We start from the raw sequence: 16,996 nt of genomic DNA, 5'->3' as shown, positions 1-16,996 counted from the left end.
GCCAGCACCTTCAGGAAGGGGGGAGGCCCCAGGAGGTGATGGTAGAGAATGACTGCTATTAGCACAGCTATTCTTCAGCAAGAAACATGTATGAGCAGCTGGTGCAGCAGAATAAGGAGTGGAGGCTGACAGGAAATATTCATAGGACCAAGGACCTCCCTGCCAGCAAAAGCACAGTGTCTAGATGACAGAGAAATGGAGTAGCCTCATGGTTGGCCAGAGGAAACTACACTGGCAGCATGGGGCCTCTGGACTCCAGAAGATCAAAACAGAAATCTAAATGCACCAGTAGCTTCATCTAGATAGCAACCTCGACAGGGTGGCAAAGTCCTTGGGGCTGGTCTGTAGGTTAAGCACCAGGCCTTCATGCCTGGCTACCATAGCTGACACAAGACCAGACAGCTGGTCACTCAAACAACTGACCTGTGCAATGGCATAATCTGAGTTGTTGGTGGCTTGCATGCCTTCATTGCCACTGATCCCTACTCCCACGTGGGCTGTCTGGATCATCCCGACGTCATTGGCACCATCCCCAATAGCGAGAGTGATAGCCTTCACCCGCTTCTTCACTACGTCCACTATCTCAGACTTCTGCAGAGGAGACACTCTGTGAGAGAAGAAAACAAACGACGATGATGTGCATCTTTCTAGAAGAAACAGCTGTGACCTACATTCAGCTGTAAAAAGGGCAGTTGTTGGATAATCTCCAAATCCAATACATTTGTTTTATGCTCATGTGCAAAGAAGTTTTTAGAAAACAGTAGCTGTGGCTTTCAAGTGTTTGCCAACTTCACAGATGAAATACACAACTCAAAACCTAAAACACAGCCCATTTGCCATTTCCTTGCAAGCAAACCCTTCAGGGTGCGTGTGCTCTGCACAACCATAAAGCTGGTTAAGAGAGTTACAGGGGTCTTCAGAAATGTCTTCCCAATAAATAGAATGTTAGCACGGACCCCATCTGTCCTTGTCTGTACATCATATACAACCTAGGGCTGGCAAATAATTTTGTATCAATTCTGCTTTTACAGAAGAAAAAAAAATTGGTGAGGCTTGAGAAAGGGCAGCAATAGGGCCAGAGAAAGAGGAAAGAAGACTCGTCCATCTCCACCAAGAAGTAGAGATGTGTTCGAAGGGCAACGAGGGCAGAAGGATTTAGGACCAAAAGACCCAGGTGCATGTCTAGCATAGCTGGACCATGCAGAAGCAAAGCCCCAAAGGGGAAGAGAATAGTAGCCCATATCCAGAGGGGCTGTGTCCCCCAGTGACTGAAGGAGGCAGTGTGATTTTCGTGATTCCTCCAGCAGCTTGAGACAAAGTCCTATAAGGCCTAATCTGTGCATCTAAAGAGCATCAATGCTAATTATGATGAAGTGTTTAATCCAGACTATTCAACAGCGGGAAAAATACTAGCGCAGGGGTTGGGGATTTAGCTCAGTGGTTCCACCGCCTGCCTTGAAATCACAAGGTCCTGAGTTCAATCCCTAGTACCAAGGAAAACAAAAAAAACCTAGTGTCTCAGGACATTTATTTTAAATTCTGAATTGGTATACTGATATTTGATTTGGGAAATTTACAAATAAACTCAGAGAGAGAGAGAGAGAGAGAGAACAGAACCTTTTTCCAGTTTCCCAGAGGTATACTGGTGCACTTGAATATAGATTGTACTTGTAAACTAGAATGTACAACTTGTCCAGTAAGAAGTCTGACTGTTCATATGGCCTCCACTCACAAAGATACCCATTCCCAAAAGAAAATTTCAGTGCTACCCTACATTTCATTTTACTAATATGGAAACAAATGTGTTTGGTGAGACAGTAGGCTAAATGCAGTACACAGTTTTTGCTCTACTCAGTGACAAATATATAAAAATTAGAAAAACAATCTAAAAGGGCTTGAGAAAGGATGTTGTACAATCCACCATCCCCTTTATCAATTTCACAAGGGTTGGTAATAGCAGGAATTCAGTGACCCCTGGAGTAGATGAGCATACTTAAAAGTACCAATTCTACTCTTTGGGCTAGACCAGGATAAGTATAAACCCTCTTTTGTATAATTGGAAGATTAAATATAAAGACACCTGTCATATTCTTCCTCTTAAAGTTCAGTTTCTGCTAACTAAATATCCCCCGTTTCTTCAAAAACTATTTAAAAGGCATGTTTCAGAAATTAAAAATAGATGTAAGGAAAACAGTGGATCTCAGACTGACTTTTTATGTAGGCTAAAATAAAGTCCTGGGAAGCCCTACTATTTATCCCAGCCACTCATCACATGAGCCATTTTAACAGAAGGAATACGAAGCTGTATCTATTCCCTGAGTTTGTGCAACTGTCACTTGGAGCCAACAGTTGATCCTTTTGGCAGAGATGCTGCATAATTCCCATTCCCATTTTTAACTCAATAGAATTAAGGATCAAATATGTTGGGCAGAAAACAACCCAGGAATCAGAATAAAATACCTGAGTGTGATTTTTCCTGTGCCCCATCTAACCAGGCAAGCGGGGTAGAGATCCTGAGTCCCTGGCTTTTCCTTGATGGAATGAGGGAAATGAGAAGCCCCTACCTCATGAGATAGTCTTGATGTATCCATGTGAAATCATCATATTAACTACCAAGATGAAACAGAAGTCATCCTCCACTCCACCTAGCATAGAGTTACCTGAAGAATCTTTGTTGAAGAAAAAAATGGACAGCTGAGAAATTCATGGCATCTGACCCAGAGTTCCCACTGTGTGTGTGTGTGTGTGTGTGTGTGTGTGTGTGTGTGTGTGTGTAGTATTTTGGGGATGGTGCTGCAGCAGGAGGAAATTTAAAATATTAAGGGAAACAGAGGTATCTCTTGGGTAATAGTACAAAATACTAGCTGAAAGTAGCTGAAAATTTCAACATTAGATCATGCTACATTTCTTTTCATGACATATCTTCATGAAACTGAGTTCTTGCGGTTGTGATGATAAGAAACAAATACTTTATGAAAGTCAATGTGGAACAGGCAATGAGAGAGGTAGTGTGCTACTCTGAGAAGCTGTGTACTGTTCAACAGGCCCACCACAGTACACCATTGGAAAATGGCTGTAATTATTTAAGAATGGAGGACATAAATACCTTTTCATTCAATGAACTATTGTCTCAAATGTCTACCAAGTCGTTAGGCCATAAATATTTAAATTATTTGGCCTTACCTACTTCAGAATTTGAAATGGTTCTTTGGCCTAGGAGTTTTACAAGAGAATTATGGAGACACTAAGGACAATGGAATAGGAAAAGCTGGAAGCATCTACAGAAATCACTTCTCTCCATAATTACATCAACAGCCTTTAGTATGCCAAATTACTACAAAGCACAAACTGGGTTTCTTAATCTTAATTTGTGACCTGGAATGACATGCCACCCCTAATAAGCATTCCTAGCATATAATGCATTCATCCCATAAAATAAGAACTCCAGACCTCATCTGAGTTGAGTGAGGTACAGGAGCCATTTCTATAATCTATCTGGATATATTTTGAATAAAAATATAAATTCAAGAGAATTCAATCAAGAGGAGGGGCAGTCTCTCCACTTTACTAGCTAACACAATAGATTCTAAAATGAGAAGTTCCCCTTTTGTGATTTAAAAATAATCTCAGAATCATGGGGTATCTCATTTCATGGGATATGTGCTCCTAATATTTAAAAACTAGTTTAAATGTATTTAAAATAAAACTTTATTTGAGTAAAACCATGGGCAACTACTTTTATAGAAGTAATAGACATGCATTAATGTATCTGATATACAAAAGCCTGGTCTCAGGGTGAATTTCCCTGTTCTGATTTTGCAACATACTGTGAGCAAACTTAAGCAAATTCCTTACCTTCTCAAAGCTCAGCTGCTCAGTTTGCCAAAGCAGATGGACATAGAATACGTATTTGAACACTGAGCTCACCTGAGCTAAAGGGGTTGTAAGGAACTCCACCCAAGAGCATCCAAGAGAAAGTCAATCAGACCCCCTAAACACTTACAACTAACCAGATTCACTAAAAGCTTTCACTGATGGGACATCCAAATATCTTTATTCCAGACACACAGTCCTTATGGCTAAAAGGGAGCCTGAAGACCACCAGCCTAACAAATGAGTCTCAAATTTCTATGAGTATTATGATCACCTAGAGAGCATGTAAAGACACTCTGCCGCAGAAAGCTGGAGGTGGGGCCTGTGAATGTGAATTCTGAACCAGCTCCCAGTGATGTTGACTCTGCTTGTCTGGGCACCACACTGAAGTAGCTAAAGCTGGCTTAGATGATTCTTTTCAGTTCAAAGTTTTCCCATTTAAGCTTAAATTATAGCACAAGAAACATATAAAACTTTTTATAATGATTCGACACTTCGCAGAAATGCTGAATTTTGTCCTCTTTTATTTCAAGCCACACATACACATAGGTTCTTCTTTGTTTTTAAACCAAAACCTTACTAGTAAGTATAAATTTACATTTATCATTTAAAACAGACTTCTAATCTGGGTGCCTCATACAAGAAGGTAGTAGGGGGAAATACTCATCAAAGTAAGACATACAAGAATTCATGCTCTTTTTATAATGATGCAGAAACCAATTTACCTATAAGAAGCTTAAAACACATAGTAATTAACTGTTAAAGTGCTACAGCATATCAGATCTTGCTGAGAATAGTGCTAATTTTCCTATTAAAGATAATGTTTTACAGGGCCGGGGATTTACCTCAGTGGTTCTGCCGCCTGCCTCACAAGGGCAAGGTCCCAAGTTCAATCACTGGTACACTCCCCCCCCAAAATTTTCTAAACTACACTTGATTTTTGGTCAAATTAGGAATATAAAAAATGCCCTATAACCGAATTTTCCTTTCTTTCCCTAATCTCATCAGTTGCATTATAAAAGGACAGACAGGATGATACATGGCAAGGATAATGTCGACTACTAAAGTTTTAAGAATTGACTCTGAAATTATTTAAGCGATATATTTATTTTTATGCACTCTATTTTTTCCAGTGCAACTGGTTGTATCCATCCTATGGGAGTATATTTATCTTTCTAACCTTCACAAAAACAGAAATGTCATCTTTCATTCCTTTTCCATCCATCCTTTTCCTCACCCTATCCTAATATCTAATTCAAGGATTTGTACTGTAGACATTCAATAAATGGTGATTATCAAAATTATTATTCCAAGACTAATTACATATCTAATAATAACTATGGACAATGAAAAAAATACAATTCTACTTAAAAAATATATTGGCTTCTACATAAGTAATAGAGGTAGGAACACGCTGTTGGTGGGCCATTGTGAAAGACTACTCACAGATGTAGAGAATGAAAGGGAGACAAGATTATCTGGACACTTCTATGAGATCCAGATTTGTAATTCATGAAAAGGAGGTGAAACACTCCATTGTTCCTATTATCTAGGTGCCAGTAGTCTTGACTCTCCTTCCTACTAATGTACTTAAAACCATTCAAGGCCTTATGTGACCTGTGACCACTTCTAATAACAATTGGTTGGCAACAATCTCTGGCTTCACAAAGTTGTTCTCCTGGGAAAGGCTAACACAGGAGCTTCATCTTCCTCCCCCTTGCTGCTTTAGGCCATCATGCTTTGACTATTATAAACTGACTATTAGTCCCTGCATATCATCTTGCATAAGCACTTTGAGGGCTTAACAGGAACTCACCAAGCACTAAGTCTTTCAAATGGTTTCAGCAATGTTGGGTGATGCAAACTCTCCAGTCTTTATGTTTAAGCAACTCACCAGATATTTGCTCTCTGAAAAATTATTTAAGCCTCAAATCAAATTCAAACGCAGTCTTAATGCTTCAGTAGTGCCTCTGTGCTACTAACAACTATCCAATGCAGTGTCTAGAAGAATAAGCTTTTAACTTGTGGACCCAGTAAGACGATGAACGTATACCATTATCAATGTTAGAAATTTGCATAAAATAACTATGAACCCTGATGCAATCCAATCACCTCTGTGTACAAGTCAATATTGGTTGTGATAACATTTCCATATTTTTCTACTATCAGCTGTAAGGTCTTTTTCTCGAATTACACTGAAGGTTTCTGTGGTCACAGTAGTACGAGAAGAAAGCAAAGGAGAGGCAGAAGCAGGCAGTCAGGCAAGTATTTTGCTTTCTGTCTCGGTAGTACAATTCCATGGTGATTTTAGAAATGTAACAGATAGAGCTGGGCATATATTCACATCAAGCTGCGGAAAGCTTAACATTCCTACAGCACTCTGGAAGGACAGAAGTTATTTTCAACCGCATATAAGAGTATTCATTTTTAAAAGATATTAAGGTGAAATGTTTCCACATTCCAGAATAGACTTTGCAGGTATAACTTAACTTTCAAAAACAGAATTTAAGGTCTCCTTTGCACTCCACAAAAAAAGAAACACAGCTTTGAATAAATATTCTTTATATTATATTAACATTGACCAATATTTAAATGATGCATTTAAGTTTTTCAATATTTAATAACATAAAGTTTGATTATTTCAAACACATATCCCACCCAAAACATAGCCTTGGCTCTGCTGTAAGCCCTTTCCTTGATAGTGTCTAAAAGTTACTGCACTTCTCACTTTGGATGACTTGTCCAGAGCTCAAATATTAAGAATTTTATTTTATTTCACTTTGCAGTGCTGGGGATCAAATTCAGGACCTTGTATATGTGAGGCAAACATTCTACCACTAAGCTAATACTCATTCTCTCAAGTATGAAGAATTTTAAGACTTTCTCGTCTAACAAACTGAAGTTACTCTTATATAGTATCTAAATCTTGATTTGAAACTCTAAGAATTTCCATTAAAAACAAGAATTTTAATGGGACATGGTCACACATTACCTATAATCCCAGTACTCTGGGAAGCTGAAGCAGTAAGATCACGAGTTCTAGCCTATCCTGGGCAATTTTGTGACTTAGCAAGACCCTGTCTCTATTAAAAAAACAAAATAAAGAAAAACAAAGGCTGGGAATATAGTTTAGTGCAATGGTCCTGGGTTCAATGTCCAGTGGAAAACGAACAAACAACAACAAAAACACAAGAATTTAAAAGTGAAAAGCCCTAAACCTGGTTTAAAGATGAGGCTGTCTTATCTGTCTTATTGATCTCAATTATTACATGACTCATGGTGTTTTCCTTGACCCATGAGCATTTGCTACTTCTAGGAGTCCACTGCACCACTGTGAGCAGTTGGGGCAACTTGGTGTTCTTTACTAACCAAACAAGCCCTTACAATTCGATCCTGTGTTACAGCCATAAATGCTGCCTTGGTAGCTGAGACCTCCAGAAGGGCTCTCAGAAAAAGGGAGGATATCTTCCCTGTCTGCTCAGGATCAGTTTACTTCTCCACTGGCTAAGGGCTCACTTTGAAATAAAGATACTCTACTTGGGGGTTCAGAATTTATGCATCTGTACTTGTGTCTATGACAATTTTATCACATCTCCAGGAATCAGAACAATTAAAGTCACGCTCACACAGGAGCCTAGCTTCTGACCACTTACCATGTCCATGAAATGATACGGAGTATGTTAAGATCTGGACAGCTGTATTTTATGTAAAAATTGAATGAGATGTATGTTGTGAATTACATACAGTTTTGTATTCACTGAAAGCAACTGGTTACAGCCTGCCTCTTCCTGTGCTGGGCTGAAAAGAACGGAGTCTAGGAAGGCTGGGATTTAAACAAAAGATATTAGATCCCTCTGTTCCCAGGCCGAAGCAGGGATTAGAATAACACATTTAAATACCTTAATGTTTTTAGCACAAAAAGCATTGATTCGATACTCTGCTTCCTTGAAATGCTTTACGAAGGCCCCTGATCCCCTCTCAAGAGTGTCTGCCTTCCTTGAAGTTAACATATACATATTGTTCCCCACTGCCAATTGCACTAGTATTTCAAACCAGTGTGCCTGACCTCTGCTGTGGGGAAGCTGGGAATAGGAAACAGAGCCGGGAGGAAAGCTGAGAAGTGTTTGAGTTTTGACATTTCATAGCAAGCTTATGGCTCCTACAGGACCAGGCTTCATGAGCTCATGCACCACTGAAAATGAATGACGACTGAGATGCTTAGAGGGATTTTAATTAGACTTGAGCTTCACCCATCACCTGTGCCTGGAACAGAAGGTCACCTGATTCCCAGTCCAGTTTATGGGCCAAACTGCAACTACCTGAACTCTGGGAGGGGAAAAAAAAGGGGCAGCCCCACTGAATTCCAGCTTTTATCCTAGTCCTAATCCAAGCAACCCTCAGAGCCACAGGGACAGCAGCAGGCAACAGTATGTTTACTTCCACCTGGGGCCAGTTACTTTGCAGATTGATGTGTGTTTTTCCTTTCTCCTTTTAGAGAGTGGAATTTGTTGGATGAGAATGGAGGTAAGTCACACAAAGTTCTTTCTTCTAAATAGCATTCATACACATGCCTTCTAAAAATCTGAAGGGGCTGGGGATTTAGCTCAGTAGCGCCATGCCTGCCTCTCAAGCACAAGGTCCTGAGTTCGATCCTCGTTACCAGGGGGATAAACAATCAAACCTGAAGCTGGTGTTTAACAAGCCAGCTAACTCAAGCTCAATTGCAAGAAATGATAATGCTTTTCTTTTTCATGACTATATAGGTAAAAAATATTTTTTAAAAAGGCACAGTATTTTGAAATGCTAATTTCAAAACAAAACCCGAAAGTGACTCCTAAGGATTCTGTACACCTGCTAAGTCCTGAAGAATGACAAAGATGGACAGGCAAATGAGGAGGGGGGCACACTGTGGTGAGTGGGATGGATGCCAACACAGAGATCAACCACTTGAGGGTCTGCATCCAGACAGCACATGAACCCCAAGACACTGCATATCCACAGAAGAAATTACAACACTGACTATAATGGTAGTTAGCGTAACCTGTGCAAAGTGTAGTTTGCTACTTGCTTCTTCAATTCATTAATTCTTGGGACAAAAATCTCATTTGAATGTAGGTGGCTGTGTCTTGTCTCCATAAATAGACTATAAATGTGGGGTTTGGGATTTGTTTTATTCTTCTTTGGATCCCTTAACACCAAGTATCATAGCTAACACCTTTTTGTTTAATTTACCTGTATTTTTATAATGGCTTTGTGGACTCAAACTTAACTTGCTCTTCTTTCTCCTTCTCCTTATTTACAGTTGTTTCAAAACATTTTACATTCAAGGACATCCTTATTATGTCAAATAAATAATGACAGTCTTGCAGTTTTGACCAAAGTAAGTGAAAGATGAAGACTCTGGATAGAGGAAAGTCCCTATTCAGAGAAGCTCAAATCTCCACCTTCCCGTTCACCTGGTAGCTATACTTTTCAGAGTAAATTAATACACCATAGCTATGTTTTCTCAGGTTGCCATCTATTATAAATAAGAGCTACCACCTAAAAATTAACTTAGCTGTTGACATGGGTTTTATTTCTTTTTTATTTTATTGGTACATTTTAGATATACGTAATGGTAACATTCATCATAGGGAATTTGTACCTGTACATGATATAGCTTGGTTCTTTTTTCCTATTCCCCTCCCTTCCCTTCAACCCTTCTTCCCCTCCTTGTTTACAAAAACTTTGTTTCCATGTTTTTCCTTGCCCCTTCTTTCCTTCCCCCACCCCCTCCCTCGTTTCCTTTCTCATTTGAACATTCTAGACATACTTTTCATTCTTTCAGGAAGATACCAAGAAGGGGAATTCTTGGGTCATATGGAACCTCTAGTTTTGTTGTTTTGAGGAATCACCACGCTGATTTCCACAGTGGTTGCACCAGTCTACAATCCCACCAGCACTGAAGGGTTCCTTTTATCCCACAGCCCCTCCAGCATTTGCTATTGGTTAATTTCTTGATAATAGCCATTCTTTCTGGGATAAAATGGAATCTCAGCATTGTTTTCATTTGGATCTCTAGAATGACCAGTGATGTTGAATACTTTCTCATATATTTATTTGCCATTTGTACTTCACCTGAAAAGTATCTGTTCATTTCAGATGCCCACTTTTGGACTGGGTCTTTAAATTTGGGGGGCCTTATTTTTTTGAGTTCTTTATATAATCTAGATTTTAGTCCTTTGTCTAAGGAACAGCTGGCAAAAATTGCCTCTTCACTCTGTTGCTGGTTTCTTTTGCTGTGCAAAAGCTTTTTAATAAGATGAGATCCCAGTTGTTGATATTTTGTGATATTTCTTGTGTGATCAGGGTTTTGTTCATAAAGTCTTTGACTGTTGACATGGTTTGATGGGTGGGGTTGGTACTGCCAAAAACTGCCACATTCACTGGGGCTTGCCAGCTGCAGCTGCAGTATGGAGCCAGGGAGACGTGCTGCCTTCTGAACAGAGACAAATCACAGAGCTTGGAAAGGAGACCTTGTCCAGAGTTAGCCAGGCACAGAACCACCTGGATTAGAGGTAGTTCCAGAGGGGGAGTTAAGAATGCAAAAAGTTCCCTCAAACACACTGGAGAAATTGATAGGATGTATGTGGAGGACACAGTGCTCAAGAACAAAACAGCAAGCAGGGGTCACCAGCTTTAGTGAGAAAAGGCTTTAACTTTTCACGCCAAATATCACACCTCTTGAAATACCACATAATAGTCTTGAAATATCACACCTATACTTACAAGCATACCTGCTCCTCAGCTGAACATGACAGTCATCAACCAAGCCAAGCCTCAAACAAGGAAATGTGACAGAGGTGGCTGCTAATGTAGTGGAGTCCAAGTGATCATAGCCGAACTCCTACATGGTACACACATGCAGGCACACACAGGCATACACACACATTCAGACACACATGCACACACATATAAACAGATGCACACACCCAGACACTCAGAAACATAGCATTTTGTTAAATACAACTGGCATTCAGACAGAATCTGAAGCAGTCACAGATTTGGTGATGTAATCTCTGTAATGAATGACCTCCTAGCCTCTCAGAGTAAAGTAGCCAGTTCCCAGGGCTTGGTGGCAAGTGCATGCTAAGTCTGTTTTGGCTACAGTGACACAATGGGGATGACACTATACTTGTTCCCATGTGGCTTCTGTCACATGACCATCCTTCTTCAGTCAGGCAAGGTCTGCAGCAGCAGTCCAAAATGTAGATAACCAACATGTGGGGAAGGCCTTTAAGGTCCACTCCCTCTCCTGCCTCACCCTTCGGAGAGCCAGTGGACTTCGGAGAGCCAGTGCTCCACCATGGAGGTCTCCAGTGTGCCTATTGTCACAGCTGTAGAGAAGGGAGGACAAGCTCAGGGGACACAGTGTGTGAACAAATGAACAAGGAGGACCAGTGGGGACTGAATACACCGAGTGAGCAGGAATCACATGATGGGCTGTAAAGGGGCACCTTGCTTCCACTTATCTGTGTGTACCTCCTCTCTGGTCTTCTTGCTAATCCTCTGAAAATCCCAACAAGAAGGACTGTGAGGGGCCAAGGACAAGGTCCTGAGTTCGATCCCCAGTACCAAAAGCAAACAAACAAAAAAAGGACTGTGAAAGTCCCTCCAGCTCTAAAAGCTGTTTTTAAGTTGAAAGCAAAATCTTGACATAATAATAATAATAACAATAATAATAATAATAATGTAAATAATAACAATAGGAATAGTGGGAAGTGCTGAGTAGCACACTGTTTATTTCATCAGGAACAGGGCTCAGTGTTTTCCACGCACTGGCTCATTCAATTCTCATTACAACTTTCAACATCAGTGTAACTACTATCTCCATTTCTCTGGTGAGAAAATGCAGCCCAGAAAGGGTGACACAGTGTACCCAAAGCCACAGATTGTTAAGGGGACAAGACAGCACTTAAACATAGCCATCCTGCTTGGGGCTTTGCATACCCAACCATGGTGCTATGCTCTCAGTTTCTATGGAAATACACAGCTGGATGCTTTTCCAATTCTGCTGAGCACCTGGATCCCGGCCGAGTAGGCACAGAACACTGCCAGGACTGCTGCTGCTCAACACTGTAAGAACCCAAAAAAGTTACTTTTCCCTCAAATCTCAGTTTTTCTGCTTGCAGTATGGGGACATCAGCACTGCCATCTGAGTCATAAGATATTTGTGAAGACTGAATAAATGCTAAAGGTGGGCAAGTATTTTGAAAAGTAGGAAAAAAATACCTAGATTTCTACTTGACTCCTAGATCAAGCATCTCTGATGTGTATTATTCCCAAGTACCATCGGTGCCCTCTCTGTTGTGGACCCACCCAGGCTCTGGGCTCTGGGCTAGTCCTGGCTGGGAATGTCCTTCCCTCCTAAGCTCCCGGCTTCAGGCCTCGAAAGGTCTTCAGGATGGAGATGGGATGAGAACTGGGAAGAGAAGGAAGTTTTGATCGACATGTTCCTGTTAGAATTATTTTTTTCCTTTAAATCTTGTATAAGATTATTTTCAAGTATAATTTTATACAGACTTTCTTTATGTATCAACCTGTTCCTTTGTATAACATATTAAATCTACAAACTGAGCATCTGTAATTTAAAAATCTGAAATCCAGCCTCTGAAATTTTTTGAGTGCCAACGTGAAGCCACAAACAAAAACTGTACATATGAAACCTTGTTTCATGCACAAAATTATGAAAAATATTGTATGAAATTACCTTCAGGCTATGTATATAAGGTGTGTATCAAACAAATGAGCTTCTTTCTTAGACTTGGCTCCTATCTGAAACATACCGCCTCATGTATATGAAAATATCCTAAAATCTGAAAAAAATCCCAAATCCAGAGCACTTCTCATATCAGTATTTTAATAAAAGATACTTACTATTCTCACACAATGAATATAAATAAATGCAACCAAGATTGTGAGTTCTTAGGGGTCTTTTTAGTACTAGGGGTTAAACTCAGGCTTTCACACTGAGCTACATCCCCAGATCCCCCCCACCACCACCACCTTGAGACAGGGTTTCACTAAGTCACTTAAATTGGTCAGGCTCTGTTGGAAACTATGATCCTCCTGGCTCTGGCTTCCAAAGGTGCTGGAATTACAGGCATGTACCACCAAGACATCATTTTTTAATTTTTCATACGTCCAACAAAGTTCTTTGCATACAGTGACTACTGCTAATTGTGCCTGTATCAATCAGATTGCAGCCGTAATGGGAGCAGTTTTGATAGAGCATGAAGAAAATAGTACACAGGTAAGTTTGGGCAGGGTTTTATTAGGGATGGAAGAGAACTTGTCAATCCACTTCTCTTTCAGTAGTTTTGTCCCTGGCTGGACCTGGGAGCTAACAGAGAGACAACTTGCATCTGGGGTTTGAGGTGCAATAGTATCCTTGAATGACTGGAATTGTCCAATTATCTCAATCTGTTCTCATGGCCAAAAGCAGTGTCAGCTATTTAGTAGAATAAACTGCAAGCATCTGACAATCCCATAACCATGACAGCCATCGTCTCCTCTAGCAACAGCAATCACAGTAGAGTGATTCTTCTCCATTCAAATACTAGAATAATTTTGCTTCTTACTACAAGCAGGACTGGGAAAATAACTAAAACACAACAACACACCCAAAATAACAGCACATAAACCAATTACCATGCAGTTAGTACAAGTGGAAGTCTACAACCAGTTTTTCCTCTAAGAAAATGGATAGAAATGATATGAAACAAATGTCCAAAGAGTCAACTACGTAAAACAATACTAGGCGAAAACAAGTAAACAAAAGAAGTACCCACTCCAATGGATGGCCACTTTGGTTAACCAAAAACCCTGACAGTTATTCTCACACTGGATGATCTGCTTATTGCCATATTAAAAACTAACAGAACCTGGCTGGGGGTGGAGCACTTGCCTAGTGTGTATGAGGCCATGAGTTTGATCACAGCACTGCAAAACAAAACAAAAAACCAGAACACAGAAGCACTTCATGTCTGAAGTACTTTTCATTAATATTATGTAAAGAAATTTAAAATTTGAATTTGTTCTTTATATCCAGTAGAACAAGTTTTAAGAGCTAAGGCCCTGTTGCCTGTTTTCTGCCTTCAGACAAGTCTCTAGGAACTTCTCATTTACAGGAGACACTCTTTGAGCTACACATCTTTCACTAAAGTTCTTCTAAAATTGAAGTTAATAATTGTCTGTCAAAGGAAAAGACTTTTCAGTATTGTAAAAAGAACAACAACCCAGTTTTGACCAGCTTCCAAGAAGTGAGCTGCAGCCCATCAAGTCCTATCAGCAAAAACTCAAACATTTTAAAAAATCACATAGGTTTTTCCCATTAGAAATGTTTAAAAGGTGGAATTTTCTTGGCGGCATAGAAAAGGCCCCTGCTTTCTAGAAAGAGGGCAGCCAGCAAGGGAACAAGCCCATTCTTTCTGACTGATCTGAGTGGAACAAAGCAGAGGCCAGGGCCAAAAAGTTAGTAAGGAGCTGATATTCTTCGTCAGTTTTCTTTATGCATTTCAAGACTTCATCTGCATGCTGTGAAGCTCAGGTCAGTCACAGAACAAAGGGAAATACTGCATGGTAAACAATCTAGTCATTCATTCAGATCGTAATGAACCAGGCAACTGACATCAGGGCACCAGGCACCTGAGTGCCACCCGCAGAGCAGCGAGAGGCCGACCGTGAGGGCAGCCACCAGTCCCTACCAGGGCAGGCAGGATCTGCAGTGCCCAGCGCCACTGGGTGAGGTACGTGGACGCAATGCTGTGCATGGGGAGTGATTTCTTTTCAAGTGCTTGGGTGAATAAAGGATAGAAAAATATACAGGAATGTTGGCCTAATGCACTTTAACGGTAATTAGGAAACAGCCTATTTCTATGTCTTCCAGATGCTGTTGGAGAAGGAAATGGGCTTTTCCTTAGCTCTGGGGAGTTAACTTGTCCTGAGCTTTGATGCAGGTGGCTTTTTGTCTTTTGCACACACTCCAAGTACACAGAATAAGGTTGTGCCCGTCACACAACTGGGAGCATTCTCACATGATTCACACATCATTGCCAGGTCCAGTGAGAAAACAGCTCTGAGAGAATCTGGGAAACAAAGTCACAGAGCTGGAGAGGATCATTTCCTCCTCACTTCCCCCAGATGCTAGCACCTCGTTCCCTGTGCTCACAACACAGCTTCAATGTGCTCCTCAGTGACTGGCACAGAGCTGGCACTGGACAGTATTTATGGACTGACCAACTGCACTAAAAAGAGATTCTCCACCTTTACAGCCACACATTGCTCTAAGTCTGTGGAAAGGCAAAGAAAGGTTGAGTGCATCAAGGAGAGGGAGGCCAGTAACCACAGCCTAGAGCATCTGCCCAACACATATGGATCCCAAGCTGGGAGCTGGACACTAGCTGGAAATGGCTTCAAACGCATGTGTGGATGAAACCAAGTGGCAGCTGTGGGCTCACATGCTTGAGGTTCACGCTCAGCTTGTGGGCTGTTTCCCAGATTTGTCACCTTTCACAAAGTGCTCGTGGACACATGGAGGCTGTCAGGCCAGTCTTTCTGCCCCCAGTGGTGCCTGCATCCACCACTCCACTCTGCCTTGTCTGTCCCTTCTTGCAGCAGATGGCTTAAAGCCAACTTGGCAAAGGGCACCTCAGACAGGCCCAAAGACCCCTGGGTAACTATAGACCTGGGGTGCCCCATAATATTTCACGCTCTGATGAGGAAGACAGGACCTATTTATAAATTGCTCCAGCCAGGTCGAAAGTGAAGACTGCTGGGAAAAACACCTCAGCCAAAGACACACTGCAGGGAGGTGAGGACAGAGGAGGAGGAGAATTAGGAAAAATCGTAAATGCTTTTCTCTGAACTAGTTCTGAAAGCATGGTAGAGACAAGGGGTCAAAACCTACAGAAATTTGCTCAGGTCAAGGGAACACTCTGAACAGAGTTTGGGAAAGAATGAATAGGCCACAAGTATATAATGCTAACAAGTGCACAAACAAGCACCCTTATATACCACCCATGGATAGACATAGTTGTCCCTCAGTGCCACCAGGGCTCCTGAAACCAATTCCCCAGGAACATCAAAAAGGATGACTTACAATTCCTAGTACAATAAAAATGCTGCATAGTATCGGTGTTTACATATACAATATAGATGCATTTATATATATATTTTTTGCTACACATCTGTTGATGAGGTTGAATTTAAAACAAGCCAAGGGTGTGGGAAGTTAACTTAGTTACTTTCAACTAACCACAGAGAATGTTGTAGGAGAATCAGGAAACCCACCAAATAAATCACATTTGCATGGTAAGCTAAATTTTCCCAGGAAAATGGGGGCCTCTGTTCCTTGAAGACAGCAGTACTGGCCATAAGCCACAGGTGTCTTTGTTGTTAATGCTCCTGCAATGCAGTCAAAAAACCACTTCAGTTTTAGACCCTGGACACATATAACAACAAATTATCAGGCTTTAAAAATTGTTACATTGTCACCAGGAATAATTTACAAAAGGATCAACATAATTCCAGAAAGAATTCTATTTCTTCTCACAAGCAAAATAGAAATTTTATATATCCTGAGCAGAAAAGGATTTTTCTTCATGAGATTTTTCCATCCCTCTGAACCACTATAACCATGATGTCAACACTACCGTGAATGAGGCCACCTCTGGAGGGAACCTAGATTCCCAACCCCTCCTCTCTACCATCTGAATACACTGATTTCTAAAAGCGTATCACACGGTGGTAAAAAAAGGTCCCATTGAATTGGAACTATCCACACGGTATTCCTGACATAGCTGAGACCATCTGAGCTCAGGAATGGGAGGTGGGCAAAGTAGTCTGAAAACACAAAGAGGGCAGGGGAATTGTTTGGGCTACATAGCTGTGGAGCTTGGGCCCAGCTTAAAGGGATGAGAATTGCAGGTGGACAAGAGCTAGGAAGAGGGGAGACTGAACCAGAGGGAAAATTTACCTCTAGATTTGGCTTTGCAGATGCCCCATGATAAACCTATGGTAAGTTGAAACTATCACAAGTTGAAAATGCATTTAATATACCTTACCTACTGAACATCTCACCTGA

The 16,996-nt window shown here is 40.9% G+C and overlaps 1 protein-coding gene across 12 annotated transcripts in view; it reads right to left on the bottom strand.

Moving 5' to 3' along the window:
* Atp8a2 (ATPase phospholipid transporting 8A2) overlaps positions 1-16,996 on the bottom strand; it is a 641,036-nt gene that overhangs the window by 246,470 nt on the left and 377,570 nt on the right. For all 12 annotated transcript variants that reach the window (XR_015446599.1, XR_015446600.1, XR_015446601.1 and 9 more), the window contains one exon: positions 424-607. Coding sequence is in view for 9 of the 12 variants with exons in the window: in XM_087199399.1 (XP_087055525.1) it covers positions 424-607 (184 nt within the window). In the remaining 3 variants the exon portion in view is untranslated. The remainder of the gene's footprint in view (positions 1-423; positions 608-16,996) is intronic.

The sequence above is a fragment of the Heterocephalus glaber genome, unplaced genomic scaffold (assembly GCF_053883595.1).
Source record: "Heterocephalus glaber isolate CG9 unplaced genomic scaffold, H.glaber_assembly_v1.0 deba00001719, whole genome shotgun sequence".
NCBI lineage: Eukaryota > Metazoa > Chordata > Mammalia > Rodentia > Bathyergidae > Heterocephalus > Heterocephalus glaber.
The sequence above is the reverse complement of the archived record's forward strand: the minus strand, read 5'-3'. Positions and strand labels throughout refer to the sequence as shown.